This window comes from Rhea pennata, chromosome 26 (assembly GCF_028389875.1).
Source record: "Rhea pennata isolate bPtePen1 chromosome 26, bPtePen1.pri, whole genome shotgun sequence".
NCBI lineage: Eukaryota > Metazoa > Chordata > Aves > Rheiformes > Rheidae > Rhea > Rhea pennata.
This window is the reverse complement of record NC_084688.1, coordinates 1696478-1723301: the sequence shown is the minus strand read 5'-3', so window position 1 is coordinate 1723301 and position 26824 is coordinate 1696478. Positions and strand designations below refer to the sequence as shown.

The following is a 26824-nucleotide window of genomic DNA, read 5'->3' as shown; positions in this document are numbered from 1 at the left end:
GAATCTCAGTGGTTGATGCCCTCTGTAGCCACCAGATCAAACACAGGGCTAGTGCTTGACCTAGTGCCTAGCAATCCTCCATCTCAGCTACTCCTCAGTCTAGCAGAAACAAGGATGAATGCAAATGGAGCTAAAACAGAATTCCCAAACACAGCCCATGTCCAATACGCTACCACATGCGGAAGGATTTTTGCTCTACAAAGGTATTCCTCTAGTAAGACAAGGCTTGGAAAATGGTTGTTTATTGGTATTTATAAATACAAACATAAGGAAGAGTTCATTTAAAGACGGATATTTTGACTTAAAAGGACACTGTCAAACAGTTTGAGCTACCTTATGCTGTTATCCCGTGCGAAAAAAAATGCTTTGGGTTCTGTATTCTTGTGTTTTCCCTTGAAAACTGCTCTGTTACAAAGATCAGTCAGTCAACTATACCCTAGCTTAAAAACCAATTTCAGCTCTCCCCTGCCACAATATAAACTAACCAAAGTGTTTTTTCCCAGAGTTGTGCAAATACTGTGATTGCCGGGCTCTGCCCGAGGCGCACCCGCCCATTCAGATAGTCAGTCTGTTACCATGGGAAGCTCCATTATCTTCTGCCACCCTGAAAATCGGAGAAAGGAGTTCTGCAAATGAAGTATAAGAACAGGCTCATTGAGGAGAGAGAAACCACAGCGCTAAAGAGGATTTGAATAAATATATCTGGTTAAAAGCAATCTATAGGAAAAGAATTGACAGTATCCTTTTAAACACAGCATATTGGATTTCTTCCCAGCAGACTGCACATCTGCAAGACTTTGTTAAGCGCATCTTGATGGGGTGGGGAAATCACGTTGTAGACGAAGCGGATACTGCTCCTGTGGTACTAACCAGCCCTTCTGGCTGCCTGAATAGCTCAGACAGTGCTAAGAGGGTTGGAAGCAACAACATGGTCCTCAAAGCAAACCCGCAGTAGAAAAAAGCCCACAGCGCTAAAATGGCCATTCCTAGTGCTTCAGCCAGCTCTTCCCCATCTTTTTATTATTCAGCATAAAGGTGAAGTACCACTTCCTTGGCTGCTGGCAGCTAAGCTAATTAAACAGACTTGCTCCTCTTTGTCTCGGTCAGATGAGAACCTCCATAAACATGTGCTCCCCCTTTTATCCCAGGGTGCAGACAGCAGGAAGAGCGCAATTACTTACACATCAGCTCATCTTCCACAAACCTGTTACAGTTTGACCAAGTTCTGCCCCATTAAACCCTTGGCGTCAGCCCATCTGTTCACATGTTTCATACTGGGCAGCTGGAACTGCCAGCGTCAAGGAACCAGGCATTCACAGAGCTGGCTCAGGCTGCCTCTATTCCTTTGAAGCACCTGGATTAATCTTGCCTGAAATGCCTCAAAAGCAGCTTCTATGAACACATACCCTGACAGCTGGGAGGAACTGGCACACAGTAAACCCCCCCATTTCATTCAGATGGTTCCTTCTCCCGGGCAAGACACTTACCTGTGGAAGATGCAAAAGTCTGCAAAACCACCCAGCGCTCACATCTCACTGTGAGAATGGGACAGTAATCGAGGACATTTTCAGGCCCGCTGTTCCTTCTGCTTCAATTAGTGAGTCATTATTTCTTGACCAGGGCAATAAGCAAAAAAGACTCTACTTTGCTGTTCCTTTGGGGGTAGGAAGAAGGGTGGGAGGGAAAGGCAGAAAGAGTAGGGAACTTACAGTCACTGGAATAGAGACTATAATTTGCCCCCTATATCAAAAGTTGTATTTTCATCACTGGGGTAAAACCTGAAATGCAAAACAAATTCAGAAACCCAATCACCGGTTTAAAAAAAAAAAAAAAAAACAGGCCAAGATGCCTGTGAGAGCCTAGCCTGCAGTTCAGCTCACTTTCTGTTTAATGTCTTCCTAAAAGGTCATCTCAGGCTCAGGCTTCTAATGGTAAAGAGAACTTTTTTTTTTCCCCCCTTTTTTAAAATTACTGATTCGTAACTTGTTTGGTAAATCTCAAAAAAATACTGAATTAGAAATCTGTAAAAAAAGAAATAAAGCAGGATGTGGGGAAGGTAAAAAAAACTGAGCCTGACATTACAGATTTCAAGCTATATCACAACAATCTAGGAAGCCTCTGAGCTGAATGCTACAAAACACAGAAGAAACAGATGAACCTTCAATGTGAGCATGCTCAGGGTGGTCCGCAGGGAATGGGAAGTAGAGAAGCACAAGTAAATCATGTCTCATAACGGCTGCTGTTTCATTCCCTCACTGAACATGGGCACAAGACTTGTTTTTTGTTTTTTTTTCCTGAACAGTGAATGTAGGGTTAAAGCGTGTTTCCTTTCTCTCCCTCTCCCCATTTCAAAGAATTTCTGTTACTAACAACTTTAACAGCAGCAACAGTCATTTTGGGTTTGCAAAAACCTCCCCTCCTTACACCACAAGGATTTCATCTGAGCATGCCCAGTAGGAATGGTTCAGAATTATACCAATCCACCTACAGAAGAAGCCAACACAGCTCCAGCGCCCGTATCACAGAGTTCATCAGTTTGCTGGAACAGGTGGGGTGTGTATATGCATGTGTATGGGTGGCTACAGGGCCTGGCACCACAGGCCCTTTAACTGGCCCTTGCAAATGACACTGGTATCACTTTCCTTGAAGATACTGGTGTCCACCGTAATTCTACAAGTGTAATTAAATACTCAGTTTGCAATGATGACCACTTCCAGTGTCATAGGATGATGCAACATCTGCAGAAGCGCTGTCTGCTGCCCCCAACCGAAGGAGGTGGAGTCACAGGAGCGAAGTAGGCATGGACTTTAATATTGGGTAAATGGGTCTGAAAAGACAAACACAAGGTATAAAGTAACAACAATAGTGGCAGTGCAATAGTCAAAGAGAGGCTGAGATGAGCCTGGTTTACCTGTGTACTGTATGGATTTGTGTGCTCTTTCCAGATAAAATAGTATCATTACCTTTGTTTTACAGATGAAGGAACTGAGACACAGGAATCACTTGGGACACAAGGTGTCTTAAATGATCCAGGAGCTAGTGACAAAGCTGCTCTGACTCTATATCCCATCCACAAGGCCACATAGCCTCCGCTGCACCAGACTGACTTATTACTTAATTGGCTTGAGTTTTTATATATTTTTATATAAATATATATAAAACGGGAAGTATCAGTTTAAAGCACTCTACAATCTACGTTAAGCTTATAAAGTAGCCAAGAGGAGATGCCATTCTACACATTTGCTGTGGCATTAATTCTTGATCTCAGGTTTGAAAGAGCACCATCAAGTACAATTGCACATAAAGTGAGCACCTGCATGCTGGGTCTCCTGCATTCCTTTCTGCTCCTACTTGGTGGGCACAGCAATTACATTTCTTCCCTACCAGCTAGTGTTCAGCCCCATCCAATCATTTCTTGAGTGAAGGAAGATATTAATTTTATAGATGACTGATTCAGCAATACGTTTGAGTGCCAGATTATGAGAAATCTGTAACTCAGCCCTCCTGGTTCCCCACCACATACAGTGCTTAAGTCACAGCCTTGATCTTTTTTTTTTTTTTTTTTTTTTACCCTGAGTCTCTTGATTCCTGCTCGTGTGATTTGCTGACAGTCGTACAGTTCTATCCTCTCCAAGCTATGGCAGCTTTTCAGGTGCTCCAGGGAGGCATCTGTGATCAAAGGGCAGTTGTCCAGCTCGATCACCTCCAAGCGGTCATGTGCGCAGGCACCGTTTCCCAAGTGACGAATCCCATCGTCCGTGATCAGTTCACAGTGGGATAAGCTCTGCATCCAAACAGAGGAGGTTAGCAGCCTCTGCCATCACCAGACAGAAGCTAGCACCCCTACTGAGAGCATTTTGAAGACAAAATGGCCCAAATTTTACAGGAGCAATATACATGGACTAGTTTGCTACACTGGAGCCTCAGACAAATCTATATTCTTTCACTGCACTACAGCTACTGAGTTCCTCACTCCAAGCAACGAATTCTGTGGGCTTTCAATGACAAATATGCCTGCAAGGGGAAAACCTCACATAGCTGAAGCACAACAGAAAGGACAGCCTCTGAAAGATGAGACCCACAGGATCAGGAGACAGGACAGCAGGTGCTTACTGAAAGGAAATGGAATAAATACCTCTGCTATCAGAGAAACCACTTTTGTCAAATTTCCATGGCCTTAAACACAGGAAGGATCTTATCATTGGATCAAAGATCTCATAGAAATACCATGTCATCTACTTAGTGATTTTTTTCTGGGCTGTATCCTAAAAATTCTTGATGGGGAAATGGGGCTCAGAAATAGGAGACAGCATCAGCCTGTTACTTTACTGTAGAGTGAGTTAATGAGCACAGGGGATAGCTGCAGAGATGATCTCAGTGACTGCAACACTTACCTCTCAGGACAAGTTTTATCACAAAGAGAATGAAGGACACAGAAAGGGAGACAGACTGATTTCTCAGAAATTCAGACCAAGAGGAAAATTGCTTTCCACAATCAGTAGCCTCTTCAAGTCACAGATTTTCAGGTCTAGACTACAGGTGAAAAGGACTGCAGCCTCCTTGCTAACAGACAGACAGACAGCCTGGTTTGTAGACAGATTCCACTAAGCTCACTTAGGAGATGTAAGACTGGTATCAGGAGAATCCACCATCCTACAATTCTTTTTCAGGCAGCTACATGTGCCTGGCATATGATTAATGCTAGCAGTAGGGGAGGGACAATAGGTTCTTCAGGGTCAAGTTCCTAACTGATTTTTTCCAGGCCTTCAGAACACACCTATGAAGTCAAAGAGACAAAACCCCATGGGCAGTGTTTGAAATCCTTTTGTTTATAGAAAGAAAATGTTAAAGTCTCCCTTTTAATACTCACCAGAACCTGAAGCCGTGGACAGTGTATGGAAAGTTGGATTAGTGTGCTGTCTGTTATCTGGAAGAAAAAAAAAAAGTGCCCTTTCATGCCAGATGCTCTGCACAGAGCAACAGCTACAAACTTTTGCCTAAGCAGTTCTCCACGGTAACTCTTCTGAGCCCCTCAGGAACTGCTCCTGTAAGACCAAATCAGCAATAAACTCAGGTCCTTAAAGTACTATTAAGTCATGGAGTCTGCATTGCTGTTATTTCGTACTTCCTTAGGCAGCTGTCCCAAATCAAGCTCACAGTTGAGACAAGTGAGCAGATCACTTCAACAAAACAATGTCTCCTAAATATTTGCCCCTGAAAGCATTAGAGGTGTTAAAAATCTCTTTCTAACAGCTCTGTAGATTGCTGAATTATTCTTCATTAGTTCCTCAGGAAGAAAGACAGACTCCACACAATGGAATTCTAATCTAAAAGCATTCAGAAGGAAACTTGCTGTGCTATCTTTGTTCCAAGCAGTCCAAGGACACAGCCCAATTTTTCCTTTTTGGGCTAACTTTTTTAATCGCTTCCTGTCTGGACCATTTTAAGTTCCTCTTGTGATCTCCTGAATTTCAGCCCTGTGAACAATCAGGAAGTACAGAATACTGGGGTCAAACTGTTCTCATGGCAGGAAGCAAAATCCTATTATGTCCACTGTCTTTATCTAACTCTAATCAATCCTTAAGGTTGGCAGATTTTTCCATAGGATCTTGAGTAAATGCAATCATTTTCCTTGTTATCTTGAAATTGTAATCAGTCTATGGCACATACTTGATGGGATAGTGTCAAGTTACAAATGAAAGACACCCCTAAAACTAATGAAGAAACTTGCAGCACACAGAGTGGGTCAACAGTAACAGACTTAGTGGTTAAAAAAAAAAAAAAAAAAAAACAAAAAAACCATCTCACTGCCTTCTAGAAAGGCTTGTGATAGAATGGGCATCTCAGCCTTGTTGCAAGCTGTTGCCATCTCTTTTCTGTACAAAAATCACTGTCGTTCCAACATTCTGCCCCCCCCCTCCCCAAAAGAAAGGTAATTTCTACCATCTCTAGCAACATTTGTAGCACAGACTTTCCCTTGTCTTACATGCAAAGATCTTACTCTGGGACTTAGCGCTGTATCTAAAATTGTGAACCCTTGACACATGATCTCCAGGACATATCTATTACTATTAAAATATTTTATTTATTACAGTTATGGCAGCACTCATCATTACAAAATACAAACAAAGGATCAAACCACAAAAGCAGTATTTTCTTATCCAAATATAACTGGTTGTCTTTTTGTTCAGGACTCTAAAACAAGTTTTTAGTTGGAAACACAATCTACCACCTTTATATTTTTGTCGCCGTGCTAAGAATGTGGAAATTTCTATCACAAGCCATCTTTCTACGCTGCTGGGACTTTGTACTAAAAAAATAATGCCAAAGGTGGCACCTCCTACCTGAACGCACTCTTCTAGGTCCATTTTTTCAAGCTCATGGCAGTTCTAGGAACAAACAGAAGACCAAGTGCACAAACTAAGTGCAAAGTTCAGACAGCAAATATAAACATGTCTGCAGTAGAGAGAGTCCTTTTTTTTAGGAGGGAAGGGTTTTCTCCATGAAAGCATCATGATTAAAAGTAAAGTTTGATGCTTCTTTAAGAAGCAAATCAAATATACTAAAGAAAATCAAGTACATTAAATAAAATCTAGCAATTTCTCTCACTTACAGGCACCAAGTTTCCTTTATTCAGACAAAGTAAAGGAAGCTAAATTTGGGATCAGTCATAGAGGACAGATTAATCTAGTACAACAAACATTAAGAGATTATAACTCGCAAGTATTAGACATCTCAATTCGGATGCATGCCCTCCTGGATATGTGGGTCAGAACCATCCTGAAGACGTCAGGTACTATGTACAACCTAATTTACATCATCTAACTTCTACTCAAGCTTCAAAACTGAAAACAAGACAAGAATCTACACTCTTTGAGAAAGCCACTGTTAGTTTAGATCTATGAAGAAAACAATGCAGAGATACTTGGTGAACAAGTAGAAATCAGCACTTACCCTAGCTAGGGTAGTAAAGCCCACGTCTGTTAGTTGAGAACACCTTGCAACTTCTAATATTCTGCACAGAAAGAATTTATAATAACCATGGTGGAGTCATTTTGCTTTTCAGAGTGTTTCATTAAAAGCTTCCAGCAACCCAGAAAAGTTTGACCCGGTTTAGGCTGTGCTCTCTGAGAGGATAATTTGCACAGAGCATCCACCCTCTATACCTGAGTGTAGGTCACAGGAAAGAACACAAAAAAAGAAGTCAGGCTAAAAGGGAACTCCAAAGCTCACTGTACCCTGCTTCAAGGCAGGACAGTTCTAATCTCTCTTTTCTGACAAATTTTGGTCTAACGTGCTCTTTAAAATCTTCACTGCTGGGTGCTCCCCAAGCAATCTCCTCTGGTTTTCACCCTAAGTACAGAGCTCATCATGGAAAAGGGCATAATACAAGATAGTATATACAGCATCCTGGCACATTGGCGTGAAAGAACAAGTGTTTAACGCCACGATAGAAAACTTCAAAAAGTCTTCTAGGAGGCAAACTACTTGCTTCTGTTACAACAGAAACTTTCGGCCAAGCAGACACTGCAGTTCTACAGATGTTTATTTCTCAGCATTAATACATTTATCTACCTTTACAGAAAAAAAAGCCAACTTTCCTGAAACACATTATGCATTCTGCTTTATGAAATTTAATACTGTAAAACTGCAGTCAAACATAAGCACAGAAACCATTTGGAACTGCAATCATGTTTTACCTTCCTCTTTGGTTTCCATACACTTGTATGATGTACTTCATACCTACAATTCTTTAAAGGAGCTTATCATAGATTTCTCCCCCCCAACACCGTATCTTATGCCATTTAATACAGGCCCACTCAGCTGTTACAGATGTCAGATAATAACTGTATCTTCTTTCTGCACCTGGCCATTTTCTGAGTTATAGCAAAATCTTCCCAAATAATCTTGTCCTAATAAAAATAAGCATCTTAAAAAAGCAAGCACCTGCAAAGATGATGCTGGAAGCTCACTCTTTCAAGCAGAGTGAAAATTAGCACAATTCCATCTGCTATAAAATCATTAACACTGTTAAAATTGCATGTTAAGAAGAAAAAAATATTGATTAAATGTGTTTTCAGTTCTCAGCAGAGGAGTAAGCTAACCTCAACTGTTTTCCATTAAAATAAGCAACCCACCCCCCCTTCCCCCAAGAAAAAGATAGATATACAATGGTTTTGAAGGAAACTTATCAACGAATCTATTGGCAGTACACACCACCACAACAGGGAGCTCTTTTATCACTATTCTACTTGCACAAATTTAGGAACTAAAGTTTGGATGCAACTGCTATCACCTCACAGCAAGTGTGGGAAATAAGCTCAGTGATAAGAAAGTACATTTTCAGACTAGAGGGACCTTCAGAGTCTAAAGCAGCTCAAACATTATGTCACCAAGATCCTTTGCTCAGTATGTAATAGGTCACTGGAACTTAGGTAACCCTCTGCACCGAAAACTTACCTAAGCCTTGGACAGTTCTGTCCCAGCGCATTCAAGATGGCATCTGTAATGTTAGAGCAGCCTGAAGCACACAAGGATTGTAACTTGTGGCATCCTCTGCATATTGTAATGAGACCATCATCTGTTATTTGCTACAAGAAAAACAACAACATCATCACAAGCCATAACAACGTAGATGGAGGTGCAATGCACTGCATATTTTGCCCTCAGACTTCCAAGCAGATGCTTAACTCAGGCCAAGTTATGCGTCTTTCAAGCCAAAAAAATAAAAAAAAAAAAAAAATCAAATATTTCACGGGAGCAGTTGAAACAGCGTAAGTCACTCTGCAGTGATATTCTGGAAGCGATTCCACATGTAAGAAACGTTTCTGAGCAAGGTGGGGCAACAGGAGGCCTAGAAGCAACCTCCCGACTTCCCTTGCAACACACACTTGCAAAGAGCAAATGAAAAGTCATAGTCACCCTGAAAACAAGTGACCCCCCCCGCCCCGCCCCTTACAAGCAGCCTTTTAAAAATGTATCTGAATGGTTTGGGATCAAACCCTGAACTGCAAGACACACGCTTACAGTCTAGATCACATCAAATGCATGCCATGGCGCAGTAACTCCATCAACCTTGCTGCATCCGTGAATACAGAGGGGCTGCTCTAGCCCTTGTGGTCCACTCTGCTAACAAATCTGTAGTGACAACAATACACGAATCTGTTCCAGACGTTACCCCGCATGAGTAAAAGCATGAGGTTCTGGGACAGAGCATGACTATGCCAAGCAGCTGTATTGGACCATAAGCAATGCACCCAGTGGGAGAAGATGGAGAAAAAGGGACAGAGGTGGCACAGGACACGTATCCTTGAGTCCTAGGTTAAACCTCACTCATTCCCTAGGTTCTAGATTTCTGCAAACAGACAGATTCAATTCAGTTTCAACATGGAAAAGCTAGGGACAGACACTGCTTCTTTTAAAAGAGCAAACCTATAGACTGGTAAGCCTGCATACTGGAGTGGGATGAATTGGAAGCTGAGTATTTGGAAGCATGGTATTTTCAATTAAGGTGAACAAGGACTCTTACTTGCTTTCATCTCCCATCTGCCTGTTTACCTCTTCCTTTCCTGCCTTCTTGCCTAGATCTCAGGTGTAGTTCTGTCATTTGCTACAGCTTACTCCTTCCTTGCAAGTATCCAGTCCCAGATGGACACCAAATCTCTCGTCAGTCTGGGATTTGGTAAGGCTACTCCTTAAACAGGACAGAGAACAGACAGCCCTGCAGACCCAAAAACCTTGCCCAATTCAGTGGAAAAGGAAGGGAGTGCCTAGTCATTCACTGCATCACACTAACTGCATGAAGGTATGTATAAAGAGCTACATTACAATTCCTGTTTTGGCTTAAACTTGTATTTTTGGCCCTGCAGAATAATTGGTGTACAGTCCTTCTGTGAAGGGCAACTGCACTTCTTGGTTCAATTTTAAGAAGAGACTGGAGTGAGTCTGGCTAGAACAAACATTCCAGCCCAATGGAAAGAACTTTTCCAGCTAGTCCTGCAAATGAGTTTACAAGCCCTGCGGGCAGGACACAGAAACAGTTCCGACAAACTGAATGCTAAGACACTGTTTTGGGGACTTTTTCAACCTTACCAAATGCTACCAAAAAGCTGCTTTTCATCAACTAGTTTTAAAAGTCTTCCAAATTTACAATTGCCCTGTCTGCACAGATGATGTTGTTTCTGGGATGGAGCAGATTCTGCACGGTTGTGTTTATAGATGGTCTCCAAACGCACAATGCTGGCTGAGGTGGAAAATCGTAAGGAGGCTTACTTACTAAGCATGTTTGAAGGTTTAAAGTCACCAGTTCGGGACAATGTGCACCAATGTACTTGAGAGCTTCATCCTCAAGCTGGAAAGAAAAATTTAGAGACTGAAGCAATCTGTTAATACTTGGAGCAATCTTCAAAGGAAACTTTCAGAACGCTAAAAACATCCACGGTTAGGGTGTCTACAGGGAAGGAGGGCAATACATCGCAGTCTCAAAACACACAGCAACGAGTGCATATCACTTTTTACCGTGTCAGGGACAGAGTTCAAAGACCCACAACACTAAGTTACTGATTTAAAGAAAAGTTGATCTGATCCAACACGCATGATTAAGAAAGCAAGAAGTGAAATCAGAAACTATTTAGAGGAATCAAGGAAATGCTTCATTAGACTCCAGTGAGGGTCTACAAATAACACCATTTATATATTGCAATACTTGAACTTTCTCTCTCTCTCTCTCTCTCTCTCTCTCTCTCTTTCCCCCCAAAAGTATTATTTCATCATAGGAAGCATAAAACACATCCATGTTGTCTTCTGAAGATAAGAAAGCCTGCTATTTTTAAACCTGTAAGAACAGATGGCAAATAATTGATAATAAGGATGTACGGCCATCAGTATTTCCCTATGTTCCATAAATTACTAGAAACTCAAGCTATTTCTATAATCTAAACTCTGAAAATAGACTGAGATTGTTATGTCTCTGATCAAGTCATTTTTTTTATAGCCACATATACCCATCTTATGAACACACAACAGTAATATAAATCACTGAAAAACAACCGACTATAGCCCCTACAGCTAAGCTTGTTTGCACACAAGTGTATTATTGCTTTGCTTATCAAACTAACCTTTTAGGGTTTTCTGTGTGCAGGCACAGGAGAAATACACTTTTTGCAAAATAAAAATGTACAGCTGTTTATACACAGTAGCTGAAAATGGCACTTGCTCACTCATGCTTAAGAAATCCTCACCCCTCAAGGAAAAAAAAAAAAACTCCAAAAACACGAGCACTTTCAGTGTTTTGGGTATAAGAACCAAAGAGATCACAGAGATCAGTTTCCAGGTCTATCCTGAGGCTCTTAAATTCTTTTGAGTCTTTGGTCACAGCTTTCAACTCCAGCAAGGTTAGCTTTACTCTCCTTTTTAAGGACAAGATTCAGAGATGCATGTTTTCTCCCTTCTAGTCTGATCTGTTTGTGCATTAAAAATCTCCCACCTCATTAAGTAATATTAGTCGCCATATTCTTTGCAAAATAGCACTGCAAAGAGGTCTCACTCATTAAAAGAGTAATACTCATGGTAGATGTTCTTCATGCCCTAGTTCATAATTAATATTGCTACTTCGTAAAGTTGTAACACAGGGAAGTATTTAATGTTAAACTTTCCAGTGACCCAACAGGTAAAACAGTAAGAGCAACATTAAAAGGAAACTGAGTCTAAATAACAAAAGGAATAACAAGGAAGGTAAACAAGTGTCAGCTGACAAACGTCAGCTGTGAGAGTCAGTGCACCATTTATATTCCAAGGAATGAGCATCACAGACCTTTCCATGCAGTCTCTTCAAAATATGCTGTCATATCTCAAGAGCTATATGATACATTTAAGGGAACAGTATAATGTTTCTAGGTGCCTGCAGAGAAGTCTTTACAAAAGAGTCATGTACAATGTGATTCTCTGACTAGCTAGAAATCTAGATGACATGTAGAGGAAATTCTTTGACATGGTTACAGATGAAAGTATTGTCAGGTTTTCCAAAATTTTCTGAGCCTTCCAATCTTCCAAGAATGAAATAACAAAGTCATTGTCTCTTAAAGATAAAATACGCACACACAAAAACTTTGCTCAGTGTGTTCCCAATTGGGGAGAAAAAAAAGGAAGAATGATTTCACAGCTAGATACGCAATTTGTTCACTGTTCTACTATTCATTCTGAGCTCAAAGCTATTAAGGAATTTCAATAAAAGCACTTAATCTCCAACAGATAGACCGTGAATAATTTCAGTAACACAGTATTTCTGGAAATAGAAAAAAAATCTACAATATTTCATCCCCATACATTCAGTTACAGCAGTAAAACTCGCAGTTATTATTCGAGTGTTCTCTGTAGAGCCATACCTGCGTGCAGCCTTTCAGAAACAGGGCTTTGAGTCCCCCACAACCTCTCACCAGAGCCTGGATGCCATCCTTAGTCACTTGGTCACACCAGGAGATATTCAGCTGTTCCAGCAGTGGGCATCCCTCACTTGGGAGGCAAAAGGAAAAGTGGGTGGAAAGTTTTTTTTTTTTTTTTTTTTTCCTCCCTGGGAAGAAATTCTGTTTCAGGCCAGAATCTAGGAAATTCTCATTTCTGGAATCCACATGAGCACAGGAGGTACACCCCCACCCCATAGGCCCACAGGGAACTTTTCTTTGTCAAACAATCTCCAGATGTGAAGAGTTCTCCAAAGGCAGAATCAGGAGCTTTAGTCTCCTTATAGGAGAGCAAAAGATGACTGATTCACCCCATTTTGGGCACCTCCCAATTCTTATACTAGGATAACATTTACGGGCTTTTTTGGATCTACATACAGCAAACCACCCTCATCCAAATCTAAAGAGAGGGTTGACTTTTGCTGTGCTGCTTCTGACTTTCCAGGTGTAACTCTGCATTTGCAAATAGCTGCCAGTAGGAGTAAGATTCACACATCTGACTTTCAATCATGCAAAGGTATACACACCATCACGTATTTGAGATAACTGCAGCACAAATTTGATCATGTGAAATTAGGGAAAAATACGAAGCCCCTGGAGGGGAGAAAAAGCATGCTTGAAGTGTAGCTATAAAACAATTTAATCACTTATTTACTCTTTCAAATCTTTGTTTTTCCTTCAGTGTCTTGATGCACTCTCTTCAGTATTTTTCAGAGCTATAGCTGGAACACTACTTAATCTTTTTAATAGCTCAGCCCTTATTTTTACCTCTAGTGTATTTTTGCCTCCTTTTCTCTGTCCCAATCTCTTCCCACCAATGTCTGTCTTTCCCTTCCTTTTCTAGATTACTTGGCAATTCCATTTAGCAGATTTAAGTAGTTATGTGTCTCCTAAGCAGTTTAAAAAGACAAATAGTCACACCTGATGTTCACCTAACTATGCAACACTAGCTAAGTATGCAATGGTACACTTACAATCCAGCAGACTGTGAGTAAGTAAGCACCTAAAAAGGCAGACCAAGATTTTTTCCTTCTTTTCGCTTCTCCACCCAAATCCCTCCTCCAGAACTGTAATACAATATAATCATTCTTCCACTGCTAATAATCACCAGAATGGATATAAACAAGCTTGAGGGTAGCTTTTACCAAGTCCTCCCCTCTCCCTCTGCAAACTAGGAGGTGTAACACATGAATGCTGAGCTCTTTTGGGAAATGATTGGATTGTAATCACTGTTGCACCTCAGCCTATTTCAGTCTCCATTGAAGCATATGAGACACAGGGGGCAATAGCAGATCAAACTATCTGAAATCAAATGGCAAATGTCATCAATGTTGTCAGCTCCTACCTCAGTGCTTTCAGAGACAAGTTGGTTATGGAAGTGCAGGAAGCCAAATCAAGGTGCCTGAGCTTAGAGCAGAACTTACTAAGACTGGTGCATGTACTGCAAGAGAACATATGACAGTCTCACGTGATACATTTATTCAGAGTCACATACATTTCATATGACATGCATTGTATTGACTATCATATGCTCAAGTCTTGCCTTCCCTTAAAAAGGAGATGGAGAAAACAATACAGTGCAGACAGTAAAGAGGATGATGGGGGAACAAAACATTACTCACGCATCTGTGATCTTGGTGCAGCCATTTAGGTTCAGTACTTCAATGTTTCTGCAGTTCTGTGCAAATGTCCTTTATTAAAGAAAAGCCAAAACATAGCATTTTTTAGGTAACAGATTTCCCTGTGGTTTAAAGCACTTGCTTTAACCTCAATGCATCAGATAAAGTTTTAAGCAACTGTCTCAAGGAAAAATAAAAGAAAACTTGTGCTTTCCCGTATCTTGTGATGGGACTTCCCAGCCCAAAGGCAAAAGTTTGTGATTCAGTGTCAATTACTACTTATCCCATAGTGGCAGCTGGTAATTTATTTAAATTGAGGAAAAATGTTACTGTGTTAAGCCAGAAAATGAAAAATTAAAAAGGTTTATTTTACTGCTTTTAAGGTTTTAAGTTAGGCACACTTCCTTAAGATCTCAGTCACAAAATATTCACAGATTATTCCAGTCCTTTGTGATGGCAGAAAATGAATCATTCTTTGCATTGTACTTAGAAGCAGAAAGAAGCCATACCACTACCTTAACGCGTTGTCTCCCACTCCTAGACAGCCACGTAGGCTTAACTTCCGCAAGAAACCCCCACATCTTTTAGAAATATTCTCAACTACTCGGCCCTGTCGGAGACAGAAAGATTTACATTAAAAAATCAAAAAAGCAAAACTGACCTCAGCATTGACAAAGTTGAATTCAAAACTTTGCAGGTTAACAACAATTTGTTATTCTAGATAAATCAGTGCTAAGAAAACAAAAATGCTGTCACAGCAATCTAAGACAGGGAGAGGGAGAATTATTCAGCTTCTGAAGATGGAGAGACAAGGAACAATTACCTAAAGCCAGAGTAAGCAAGCTCAGGCTAATGTCTGAGGAATTTCCTCCAGCCCAGAGCTCCTGGACATCAGTGCGTACTACCCAAGAAAGCTGAAAGCAGCAATGCCACCACTGCACAATAGGCAGTGAGATTTGCAAATAAGTAGAGTGAATGCACTAAAGTCAGATAAATTTCTATTCAAAAGACAGATGAGGCAGAACTAGTCCATCAGTTTTACTCTCACAGAAAAAAGGATTCAAACATTTGTTTTCAAGAGATCTAGTGCAACACAGTTTAAGTGCGCATTTTTGATGCATAGCATTTTCTCCTTGAACAAAGTGCAAAAAACATTGAGAAAACATTTGTATCACTGTCCAGTAATTCAAACACCTTGCCCTCTACTATAGTCTACATGGTTGATCATCACAGGACAGCAGTATCAGCCATTTCTTCAAGTACTAGTTGACATTCAGATTTCTATATTGACTGAAGAGATGTTTTTATAAAATTCTCTCCCAATTATAAAATAAAATCAAGCAGGCCAGCTATGGAGTAATTTCACAACCGAAAAAGGGACATCAGCTTAACCAGATCTCTGCATAAGCCTCTGGTGAAATCTGGCCACTTGCTTTCCCAGGCTATGGGAACAACTCCCATGGCTGCAGCAGGCTGCCGAAGCGCTGCACTGGCTAAAGGCCGACCGAAGACTGAAAGCCCAACCTGTGCTTCAGTGTAAGGCTGGAGAATCTGAAACAGCATGTGTATTTTGCAGTTCCTCTAGCATGACTAGCGTACACTTGGATTAGAGGATTCAAATACACCTAAACAATACGTGGAATTTTCATCAATTGCTGGATTTGTGTTCCTTTAAAGAAAGTAACATTTTCGATTCGAGAAAGTCTAAGCAGGTACTTTTAGGTTAGGTACATCGTATTAAAGCACTTTGTTTCAAAGGGGGAAGTCACTGCTTAAGAAAGAACACGTGTTTCAATGTGCAGAGTGATGTTAGAGAACAGGGAGATACTAAAACCATGCAAAAAAATCACTCAAGAATGGGGAAAAGCCTAGTTTCTATTCACACATTCCCCCCACCTCGCTCCTACAAAGCCCAGTGAAAGTAGCATGGCAGTAAAGTTCTGCCCTCATTTTCTATTGCCTCATAGACCTGGCACCGTTAATAACTTTACTGTACCCCATGAAAGAAAATAATTGCATGGGTCCAGAACTTTCAGGGCATATTAAGAATTTAGGTATTTATTATCGAGAACAAAAATCACATGGTTCACTTCCTTCAAAGAGTCTCAGGTCACTCAGACCCCTGCAAGCATACAGAAGTCACCATACTGTCACAGGCATGACCCTTACCCATGTATCTCAGCTGCTTAGATACATGGCTGGCAGAGAAATTATTTTAACTCTTTTCCTCTACAAATGTTATGCAGATCTCCCACCAAGTGTGAATCCTCACGGATCCTCTAGTTTATGCCTGTTTAATGAGTTAAAAGTGACACAGTCCCTACCTCCCTTCCCCAAAATATTTTAATCAGAATATGAACATTCCAGTAAGAAACTGAGGGTTTGTCTTTTATCCTGTTCAATGCGATTTGAACTTTCAGAACGGCATGACAACGCCATCTGCTCCTATCAGAGTTAGGTAGTCCACAACTAACGTATCCACACTAGATACAAAGAGGCATTTCCAAAGCAACATCTTTAGATCCCTAGCAGCATCTAGGAACCCTAGATCAGAATCCGTGAGCAATTTTGATCTATGGTCCCTCTGCATCATCCTCATTTATATTTCAATTTTTAGTATTAAAAGACAGACGGGAAGAAAGATATGTTGCAGGCCACGTTTGAAAGAAAGCTCACAGTCTTAATGGTCTACATCTGAGCTTATGCAAGCATTTTTTGAGTGAAAGGAAAAGTAGCCTAAGTTCTGCTATACATAAGCAATACTTCACGAGACCTTACTTGCCCTACTTCTGTTTTCAGAATGCATATAAAAACACTCTCCTTCCATTACTATCTTTAAGTCTTGATACAGATACACAATTCTGTCCATTTTCAAAAGCTGAATGGATTGCTAAGACTTTAAAGACTCCCTGAAGCTAAGAAGAACTGAAATTAATGATTTCTATCTCCAGGGAAGGTAAAAAGGGTTACGTTGGGAGTATTAATCCATTCTAGGCTGTAATTACATTTTAACAAGAAAAATGGGTTTGTATGTCACTTAATTATACCTCAATATCCCTCTGGAAATCAAACAGGTCAATTCGCTGCCAGTTACTGCCATCCAGGGCCAGAACATTCCATGCCTTTATCGGGGGAAAAAATGTAAATGTGTTGTTAATATGAAAAAATGCCAGTGGGGACCTAGTTACAGTTTGTTCCTTTTAGAAACAACATTCTGCTTAGATGAAAAAGCAACAAGTAATTACAGCCAACAAGGAAAACTGTTCAGTTACCAGTATCACTTGTTCAGACAAGAGCCACCTCACCTACACAGCACACTCTTCGCAAGTCCCCGGAGAGGCAAGTCTAACGTGCCCCCCACACTTCTGCGCCCGTGGGAAGGGCGGACACCGGGCCCACGACAGGAGGCACTGCTGAAGTTAGGGCATCTTCACAGTTCTGGCTGGAATCTAATCCCTTAATCAGCATCACCAGCTAAATCAAGCAGAGTTACTCCTTGCACCTTTAAGGCAGCTGGTAGGCCCAACGTGAAGGATACCAGGACATGGGCAAGTCATGTGTGCCAAACTACACCGGGCACCTATACTGCCAAGAGAAACAAAGCTAGTCTGGGAGCTCAGAGGACTCGCTCAGTGGCACAGGAACCAAGGACTATGCGGTGAGATCCCGTCAGAGATGGGTGAGGCTGTCGTCCTGCACACCTTCTCTTACCTCCAGCAGAAAAAGGTGTTCAAGGCAGTTCCACAGCTTGCTGCATGGGGTGCTATGTCCCACAGATGGAGAAATTCAAAAAACTGTGTAAGCTGTTCAAATAAAGCATTCAGCTCTTACCTGAGAACTATGCACAACTGCTGTAATGACAGTTTACTACCTTTAAGTGCCCTTTTTTTTTTTTTTTTTTTTAAGGGGGAGGCAGATAGGGGACAATGGGCTTGTAAAAAAATTCATATACTATTTTTTGTATGAACAAAAAATCAGGAATTGAAAGTTAATAATTCAGCACCTAATGCAAAAAGACATCAACACATTACTACAACCAAAATCTTAGTTACATAAAGTAAACAGCTAGATCTTATAACAGCTATAAATTCATCATTACAAAAGAGAATGTATATAAGTGTAATTTTATGCTACACACACTACATGCACTAAGCTACATCTCCATCACAATATATTAGTCTTTGTGCAAGCCATGTAGAGACTTTAAAAAGTTGGAAGAACTAAGTTCTGCACTTTAAATCTCATTGAGGATACTTGTTTTAAGGTCTGGCTATTGCCATGAGAAAAGTAATAACTCAAGTAGAAAAGAAACGTACTAGTGGATGCAAGTCATGACACAGCACATTTTAATGTGCAATCCAGTAGCGAATATTACATATGGCCTTTTTGTAGCTCTGTGCGAATACTTTACTCCTTTAGAGTGCCTGCTGTGTCACATTGTGACTGACTTGTTCTTAGATGTCCTGTGGAAACAGAAGCAAGTGACAAAAATGGGAGTACAATTTGAGATTGGCAAATATCTTTGACAGTCTGCACTGGTCAGTGTTGAACTGGAGCAGTGAATTTCAGCCTCCTGGAAGACCTCTGGTATTCCAAGAATGTGGGATCATAACCATAACGCCTGGACATCACACAGAGGTTTTATTGCAGTTAAAAATGTTTAACCGCAGCCTTTTTATTGGGTGTACATAGAATAAAAGCAAATTATTGCATAGCTGAACCCTATATTGATTGGTTTTGTACAGAGTCACTCAGCATTCGGTCTGCCAATGAGGTGAATATAACTCTATTAACACCTTTCCATTTAACCAACTTAAAACTCTTGTTATAGTAATGCTTCCTATATGTTTTATTAGAAGCTTACAAGATAAAGTATCTGAACAAGTCTGGCAGTTCTAAATGACTGGACCCGCCACTGGAGGAATTTTTCCATGCAAGGAATCAAGCCAAATTCCACTTGCTGAAGCCTATAAAGCCATGAGCTAGTTGGGGGATAGGACAGGGACCCTAAGCAAAACAGACTTCTTTTTTTCTTCCAAATAAATCCAAGTGGAAAAGTGTTCATTGCTTTTCTACCATGTAGAAATTCTGATTCACAAACATGCTACATCTCCATGAAAACACATAGATACACTGTTCAGATACATCCAAGTACCATAAATTAAGCTTAGCATTTTCCTCAGGAGGGGTCTTCTGTACAAAGACCAGGCTGACTGGACAATTATTCAGGAAAAGAGACAGGCACCTCTCTTTCATTACCTGGGCAAGGCCTTAGACACTGTCAAACTGTATTCAAAGTTTGATTCTACCTCCACAACTGCTTTCAGAAGTTTCTGGTATTGCCTTGTTAACAAGGGACACTAAATAACAGTAAGTGAAACAGTCTTTGCACAGAGTTTACTAGTACAAATTTTCCCAATCTGAAACACAAGGAAGTTTATTGTTATTTAGTTGCAATTCTCACGCTTCTAAATTGTTAAATTCTACCAGCAATGACAAGAACTCTTACCCTGGAAACTTGAGCACAACGACACAGAGTGACCACATCCAAGAAAGAGAAAATTCTGTAACAGAAGTAAAAATTATTTTTGGTTATCTGCGTTTAAAGCAAAGAGAACATAGAAAACAAAGGAAAAGATGACTGGATACAGCAGAACTTTGTAATTCAGTTCAAAGCTTAACTGCAAAAAGAAGTACAGACCAAGCAGTTAATAAATGAAAGCAGAAATCACAGTCACTGAACTACTATGAAATACTAATATTATGCCTTGTAGTATTTACTGACAGTAAATAGAATGATTATTTATCTAAAAATCAAACACTTACAGGTATCATATAGCCTGGCAGTCAAACATTCAATTAGGTCAGGGTATGGCAGAATAAACAGGTATCAGCAAAACCCACATCTTTAACACCACCACTCCAAAAGCAAAACAATTAATAGTTAAGATGACAAAGCAACATCACAGTCTCATTTCAGTTCATGGCTTATTTCTTATTTTTCATATAGCTGTGCTAAATACTAAGTGTTGCTAACACAGAGGTAGGAGGAATATTTTGCTCTGAAACATTGCAGAGCAACTTGCACAGTGACACACTTAGCATGTGTCATACAGTGCGTCTTGGAGAGCTGTTTCGATCCGGTCACTCCTCTGTGGTATGTCACTCCTCTGCCAGGGCACACCCAAGCCATCAGGCCAACACCCTGGTGTCGCTGCCCTATTTACTAGGGTAAAAGAATTAGACAGTAATAGTTTGCAATGCTATAGTGGACTAAGACATTCTGCGTTCTCAGCTCGTGCACACACCCCTTTACCTGTGACTGAATGAATTACCAAATCCATTCAGAACTCCCAAGTCTATAAGCAATTTATCAGTATAGTTTATGGTTATTCAAACAATTACATGTCACAAAACAGAGGTGATCAAGTGGACATTGAAACATAGTAAGGTCTCATTATCTGTGATGGCAATTATAAAACCACAGAATGAAAAGTTTTTGCAAAGATAACACAAGTGTTTAACTACAAGAACACACTTGCACATCTCCTTCGATAATTTAAAGTTGAAGATCATCAGAGAGAAAACGCCAAAGTCACCAGATGCAAGTGTGAAGAATTTGGGACCAAAAAAAAAAAAAAAAGTTCCAGTGCTATGCAGTATTTTATAAAATACTCAGATAAAATACATATGGCTGTCCAGGAGAAATTCTGAGAATGAACAATGCTCCAAAGAGCTCTGGACTTTCTCAAGAGAATAGTGCATGCCTGGATTAGCAATCTTTTGGTATCTGTGATACTTGATTTAACTCCTCACAAGACAGACTGTGGACTTCAGGGGGTGTACATAAGCTTTCCTACATTCTCAGCAGACCTGCCTGTGCAGAAGAGACTTAGATACAAGATGCTGCTGCTGCCAGTGGGTTTCTTTTGTGTGAGTTACAGACTTGACACACCCTGTGTACTAATGTGTTACTGAAACTCTTACATAAAACTGTATGATGTACTCTTCTCCTCTGATAAGCAAAAGGAATATATTTGAATAAATAGCACAAATACTGATAAAACTGGGGGAAGAGGTGCTGAGAAGAACAAACATCATGTGTACCACAGATAAATTGCACTTTGTCCTCGAGATAAGCAAGCAAGGGTTATCTAGGCTTCTGATACTCACACAAAGTTCTGCCTGTGTGTTAACATGCAGCATATACATTCACAGATATACATCTACTGGTATGTTGTTATATACAAGGTGTAAACTCTGGGTTTTCAAATTTTAGGAGAGGACACAAGCAGATGCTATAATACGATACCACCTTTGCATGACAAAGCTTTCTGACAAGCAGGTATAGAAAAAGCCCTTTAGAAGCATCAGTACTGGTGGAAGAAGAGAACAGGAGAACACCAATAGAGGATGAATGCAGAAGACAGTCAACAAGCTGGAGCTGTCATGAGAGACTATCTGTTACTGTTCATGAACATCGGAATTACCAATTCCACAGCATTTCTGACACTCATCCTTCCTGAGCCCAGAGCTACCAGATGCTCTCCTGTTTTCCTACATTGCCCAAGGACACTCAGAGACTCCAGGAATTTGGTTCAAGATAATTCTTGCCTGTTCCCTGCGCATCTCACCATGAGACAAAATTCACAGTGACATGCCAAGATATACATGGTTAAGATAGGTCTGGAAAAGAGCAAACACACACTTCACTGTGACACTGCACTGGGAGCCCAGCTGTGGATTTCAGAAGAGTTCTCTACTCACTTTTGACTATTAATTCAAGAGAACACTTGTTCACGAAAGTTACTTACGTGCGCATACATGCACACTGAGGATTTATTTAGTACATTAATGAACAGCAATACAAGGAAAGCCTAAGTACATGACAGAAGCTGGGGTGTACCTCTGCTTTTCCTCTGAATTCCTGTCATGGGACCACAAAATACCGAACTCCATAGGAACAGTAGCTAAGTCAATAATCAGGCACACTTTCTATATTTTCATTAAAATATTGCTTTTTCCATGGAAATCCCAGGTTCTCATCCCTTTATCAGGCTGTTCGGTCTCAGCCAAATTCTTTGTTGCTTCCTGCTCCTCCCTTGCAGCCTACCAGCTCAGTAAAAGGGAGGTCAACACAGCACCCTCTCACCTCTGAGGTTAACACCTGAGCTTCACACAAGTGCCCAGGAGTTCCCTACTACCTAAATGCTCTTGGTAGGACAGGATGCATAACTCAACTCACTTTCAATTTCTCACCCACACCTTCCACTCACTGTATGTAACTTTTGCCTTTCTTGGAGAGGGGAAAAAGCAATTTAATTACCCTCGCTGGAACAGTAACTGGGGTGCAAGCGGGTGACAATGTCTCATTAGAAAGTCCATGCACTTAAGTAGAACTCAAAGACTTTTGCTATTAAAAGCTTAAAGACAGACATGTTAAGTGCTTTCTGATCTGTTTGTTTCTTTGTTCAAGAATAGTAGACAAAGACTCAGTACAGTCAGACAGCAAAAACTACTTTTTCAGCAGCAGTCTCTGCTTTATTGTGCATTTTTGTCATTTCAGAACTGGCTCCAGTTGCAAACCCTCACAGAAACTGGAAAGAAGAACAGAAGCAAAGTTAAAGTCCTGCAGGCACAATGACCTGAGCTAAGTTTTCCAGTGCAGTCCCAAGGATAGGCTTGTTCTTCTCCAAGGAGTTGTTGGGGAACATTAAAACACACACACACTCCCCACCAAACTAGCAGGCCACATGGCCAAGCAATGACTGAGCAGTTGTCTTCCTCCTACAGGAGCACCATATGGATCGCAAATGCTGGGTCTCTTTCAGCAGGCTGCACAGCATAAAGCAAAGGTAACCTATATATCCACTGGAAATAAAATAAGAATTCTTGTAAGCTCCCTAAGGCTCAATTAAAACTAAACTTGACAACAAGGAAACATACTGAGCTGACAGCAAACGTGAAGCAAACTTAGCTAGTTAGCTCCAGACACTCTAAGTAATATAAGGACATCAGAAAGGAGGATATTCTCTTGGAAGTGTTCCAAAGCACCAAATCCTTAGAAAAATAACTGCTGCTCTGGTCAGGTTCACAGTTTATCTGGTGAAAGAAATCAAAAGTTAAGTAGCAGCAGGTTTAATAGTACTACCTGGATAGCAGCTTTCCCGATTCTGCCTCAATAGATCAAAAGGCACAAAGCTAGAACATTTACCTTTATGTCTAAAGCAACATCTTTGTTTTGTTTACAGTCAGTTGCTACACTCTTGCGCTGGTGTTTTTGCTCTTCAGAGTTGACAGAAAGAAAATAATCACACAGATAACTTCATATTCAAGCACTGATAAAAGGTGAAGACAGAGTATTCCAAACAAAAATTAAAACAAAATTGATAATTCAACAGATTGAACTATTTCAAAGTAACTCACTATGGCCAAAGCTAGCAGGGGCCTAAGCAAGCAACCAGACAGTGTGTGAAGGCAGGACTTTGCCTTAACAGGCTGGCACTAGACAGGTTAGCTAAAACCAGCCATCAGAACATTTTTTTCAGGTTTCAACCTCTTAATCCACTCAGGATTTTCTAACAGACTCCTCACTTTGACTGCCACTCTAATTAGATTTGAGTCAAGATTCTACTGAAATCCCTGGAAGTTGTGGGTTTTGAGGTGAGCTGCGTTAGACCTGTAGCCTTCTAATGTTACCAACACCAATTTACGCAATTGATCCACCATTCAAACTAAATTTTGCTCCTTAATTATTTGATGCCAGTGGGCTGGGCAGGAGGAGAGAAATGACAACCTTGCTGCCAACTCTCCAGTACACTATTTGCTCTGCTGCATCCTTGTTCTGAATCGAATTCAAGCTCCCGAGGAATAAATCAACACAGGGCTCGAAGGTCAGACAGCAAAGTCACTGCCAATGACTAGATGTGCCGAAAATGAGGTAAGGGGTAGCAGAAGGCGGCACAGAGTAGAAGCCACTTAACCCAAGAGAGAACTGAAAAGTGCTTGACCTGCCTGTGAACCAGTAAGAAAAAGGCAAACTCCTGCAGCCTGTTTTGTCTCACTGTGAAAAGCATAAGCTGTTTAGGAGCCTCATGTCATGCCAAGAGTAAACCTTCTTCAGGGAACCAGCAGAGACCACCATTACCATTGAAAATTCAAGCTTGCAGTTGGGGTTTGGCCTGCACTCAAAAAGCAACTGGCAGGCTGCCCTCAAAGAATGAATGCACCTTTTCAACAGGCTATCATTAACGCCAGCACAGGGAAACCAGGGACACGATGCCCCTTCTGAGGGAGCAACCACAACCAGGGCCAGTGCGGATCACAAATTCATCTTTTAGAGTCAACAATCCAGATGCTGCCCAAAGAGGAGTTGGCAGCAGTGAGTGAATGAGAGGGCAGCGAACAAAATTCCTCCTTTTTCTGGTTTGGCTCATATGAGGGTATATTTTAACTTATAAAGGCTGAGCTTCTAAAAAATCAGCTGGCAGAAGACTACAAAGCTGAAGCAGGTATACAGCACCAGGACATGGATTTGTGACACATCATTTGATCTCTCAACCCACATGCTGCAGGGGAGCCTTGGTTAAAGAATCCTGCTCTTAGGGAAACAGGCTACAAATAATCCCATCTCCCACTTACCTACAGAACGCACAATAAACTTTACTGCTTGCCAATAATACAGTAGGGTAGAACACGACAAGACAACTGAAGCATGGACACGTTTAAAAGGATGATTTCTGATGACAGTCGGACCTCCTGAGCACTTTACACATCCACTCCATCCTCCTGAACAGGAGCACACTGGAGTTTCACATTTCTACATCTTGGGGTGTGACAAAGGCTGTTGTTCACCCCTTTTATATCCTCCTACCCTTTATTTCACTCAAGTACAGCTTTCCACTTTGCAACCACATACACGAGACATCAATGCCATCTTCAGAATGAACAAACCAGAAAACAAGACGTTACACAGCCGCACTGCTTAAACACATAAGTCTTTGTCTTGCAGACAGTGACACTCATTTACAGGAGATTCCTGTAGATAAATGCATCCAAGTTACTCTTTCAAAGGCTGCACTGTCAATCCACACTAATTAATTTTCACAGTATGCTAACAGTGAATTCCAACTCTCAAAATCATTACTTATGAACTTTAACATTTATAAACTCCATCCCCTGATTTTTCCTAAGTTCCACACAACCCTGAACACTTGCTCTGCTCTCTAGGAGGTTAGGATAATTAGTTATATGAAGACACAATAGACATTTTCCTATATCAAAAGCATGCATAGTGTCGAGAACTCAGTTACACTATGGCTTGTACTGAAAAAATTCCCTAGTTGGGACAGGACATTCCTTCCTACTTCCCAAATCCTACTGTCTAGCAAACTTCTCTATTGCTCAATACCAGCTAGCTCCTACAGTCCCAAAAGTGCTTCCTGGTCTCACTCAGTATCATTACACTTTGACCAATCTGCCAGAATACTCTAATTAAGGCCCTGATCCTTGGGACACTGGTGCCTTCAGACCTGTTGCCCTGAAGGTCACGTAAAATCTCAGTCATCCCCCAGCTTTGGCTCTTTTCAACCGATTCCCTGCTCCCACTACACCACATATGAACTCTTTGCTGTAAGTGCCAGTGCTCTTCCCAATCTGCCTCTAGCCTACCTGGGTGTTTGGTTACCATCCTGCAAGGTCAAATCCTGCTTCTGTTGCATCAGCAATACTAGACTCTGATCTGCTTAGCCCCACCATAGAATCACAGAATCAGTAAGGTTGGAAGGGACCTCTGGAGATCATCTAGTCCAACCTCCCTGCTCAGCAGGGTCACCTAGAGCATGGTAGACAGGGTTGCATCCAGGCAGCCCTTGAGCATCTCCAGAGAAGGAGACTGCACAACCTCTCTGGGCAACCTGTTCCAGTGCTCCGTCACTCTCACAGGGAAGAAATTCCCCCTCACGGTCAGGCAGAACTTCGTGTGCTTCAATTTCTGCCCATTGCCCCTTTGTCCTGTTACATGGGACAACTGAAAAGAGTCTGTCCCCATCCCCTTGACACCCTCCTTTCAGGAAATAATACACACTGGTAAGATCCCCCCTCAGTCTTCTCTTCCCCAGGCTAAACAGGCCCAGCTCTCGCAGCCATTCCTCAGAGGGCAGGTGCTCCAGCCCTCTGATCACCCTTGTAGCCCTACGCTGGACTCTCTCCAGTAGCTCCATGTCTCTCTTGTACTGCTGAGCCCAGAACTGGATGCAGTACTCGAGATGAGGCCTCCCCAGGGCTGAGGAGAGGGGCAGGATCACCTCCCTCGACCTGCTGGCAACGCTCTTCGTAATGCATCCCAGGAGACCATTGGCTTTCTTGGCCACAAGGGCACATTGCTGGCTCATGGTCAACTTGTCATCCACCAGCACTCCCAGGTCCTCTGCAGAGCTGCTCTCCAGCAGGTCAGCCCCCAACCCTTACTGGTGCCTAGGGTTATTTCCCCCCAGGTGCTGAACCCTGCACTTGCCCTTGTTGAACCTCAGGAGGTTCCTCTCCACCCAGTTCTCCAGCCTGTCCAGGTCTCTCTGAATGGCAGCACAGCCCTCTGGTATATCAGCCACTCCTCCCAGCTTGGTATCATCAGCAAACTTGCTGAGGAGGCACTCTGTCACCTCATCCAGGTCATTGATGAAGAAGTTGAACAGGACGGGACCCAATACTGAGCCCTTAGGGACGCCACTAGCCACAGGCCTCCAACTA

General features: G+C 41.4%; 1 protein-coding gene across 3 annotated transcripts in view; it reads right to left on the bottom strand.

The window, feature by feature from the left end:
- Positions 1–226: 226 nt before the first annotated feature.
- Positions 227–26824, bottom strand: part of FBXL20 (F-box and leucine rich repeat protein 20) — a 46074-nt gene continuing 19476 nt past the window's right edge. For 2 of the 3 annotated variants that reach the window (XM_062595841.1, XM_062595840.1), the window contains exons 3-15: positions 19587–19641; positions 17125–17199; positions 14593–14687; positions 14081–14149; positions 13804–13899; positions 12384–12510; positions 10277–10351; positions 8461–8591; positions 6955–7015; positions 6345–6389; positions 4871–4927; positions 3572–3784; positions 227–2827 (exon numbers count right to left, since the gene is read on the bottom strand). In XM_062595841.1, coding sequence (XP_062451825.1) covers positions 2720–2827; positions 3572–3784; positions 4871–4927; positions 6345–6389; positions 6955–7015; positions 8461–8591; positions 10277–10351; positions 12384–12510; positions 13804–13899; positions 14081–14149; positions 14593–14687; positions 17125–17199; positions 19587–19641 — 1207 coding nt within the window. In that variant the 3' untranslated portion in view covers positions 227–2719. The remainder of the gene's footprint in view (positions 2828–3571; positions 3785–4870; positions 4928–6344; positions 6390–6954; positions 7016–8460; positions 8592–10276; positions 10352–12383; positions 12511–13803; positions 13900–14080; positions 14150–14592; positions 14688–17124; positions 17200–19586; positions 19642–26824) is intronic. The other variant, XM_062595842.1, reaches the window with a different exon arrangement.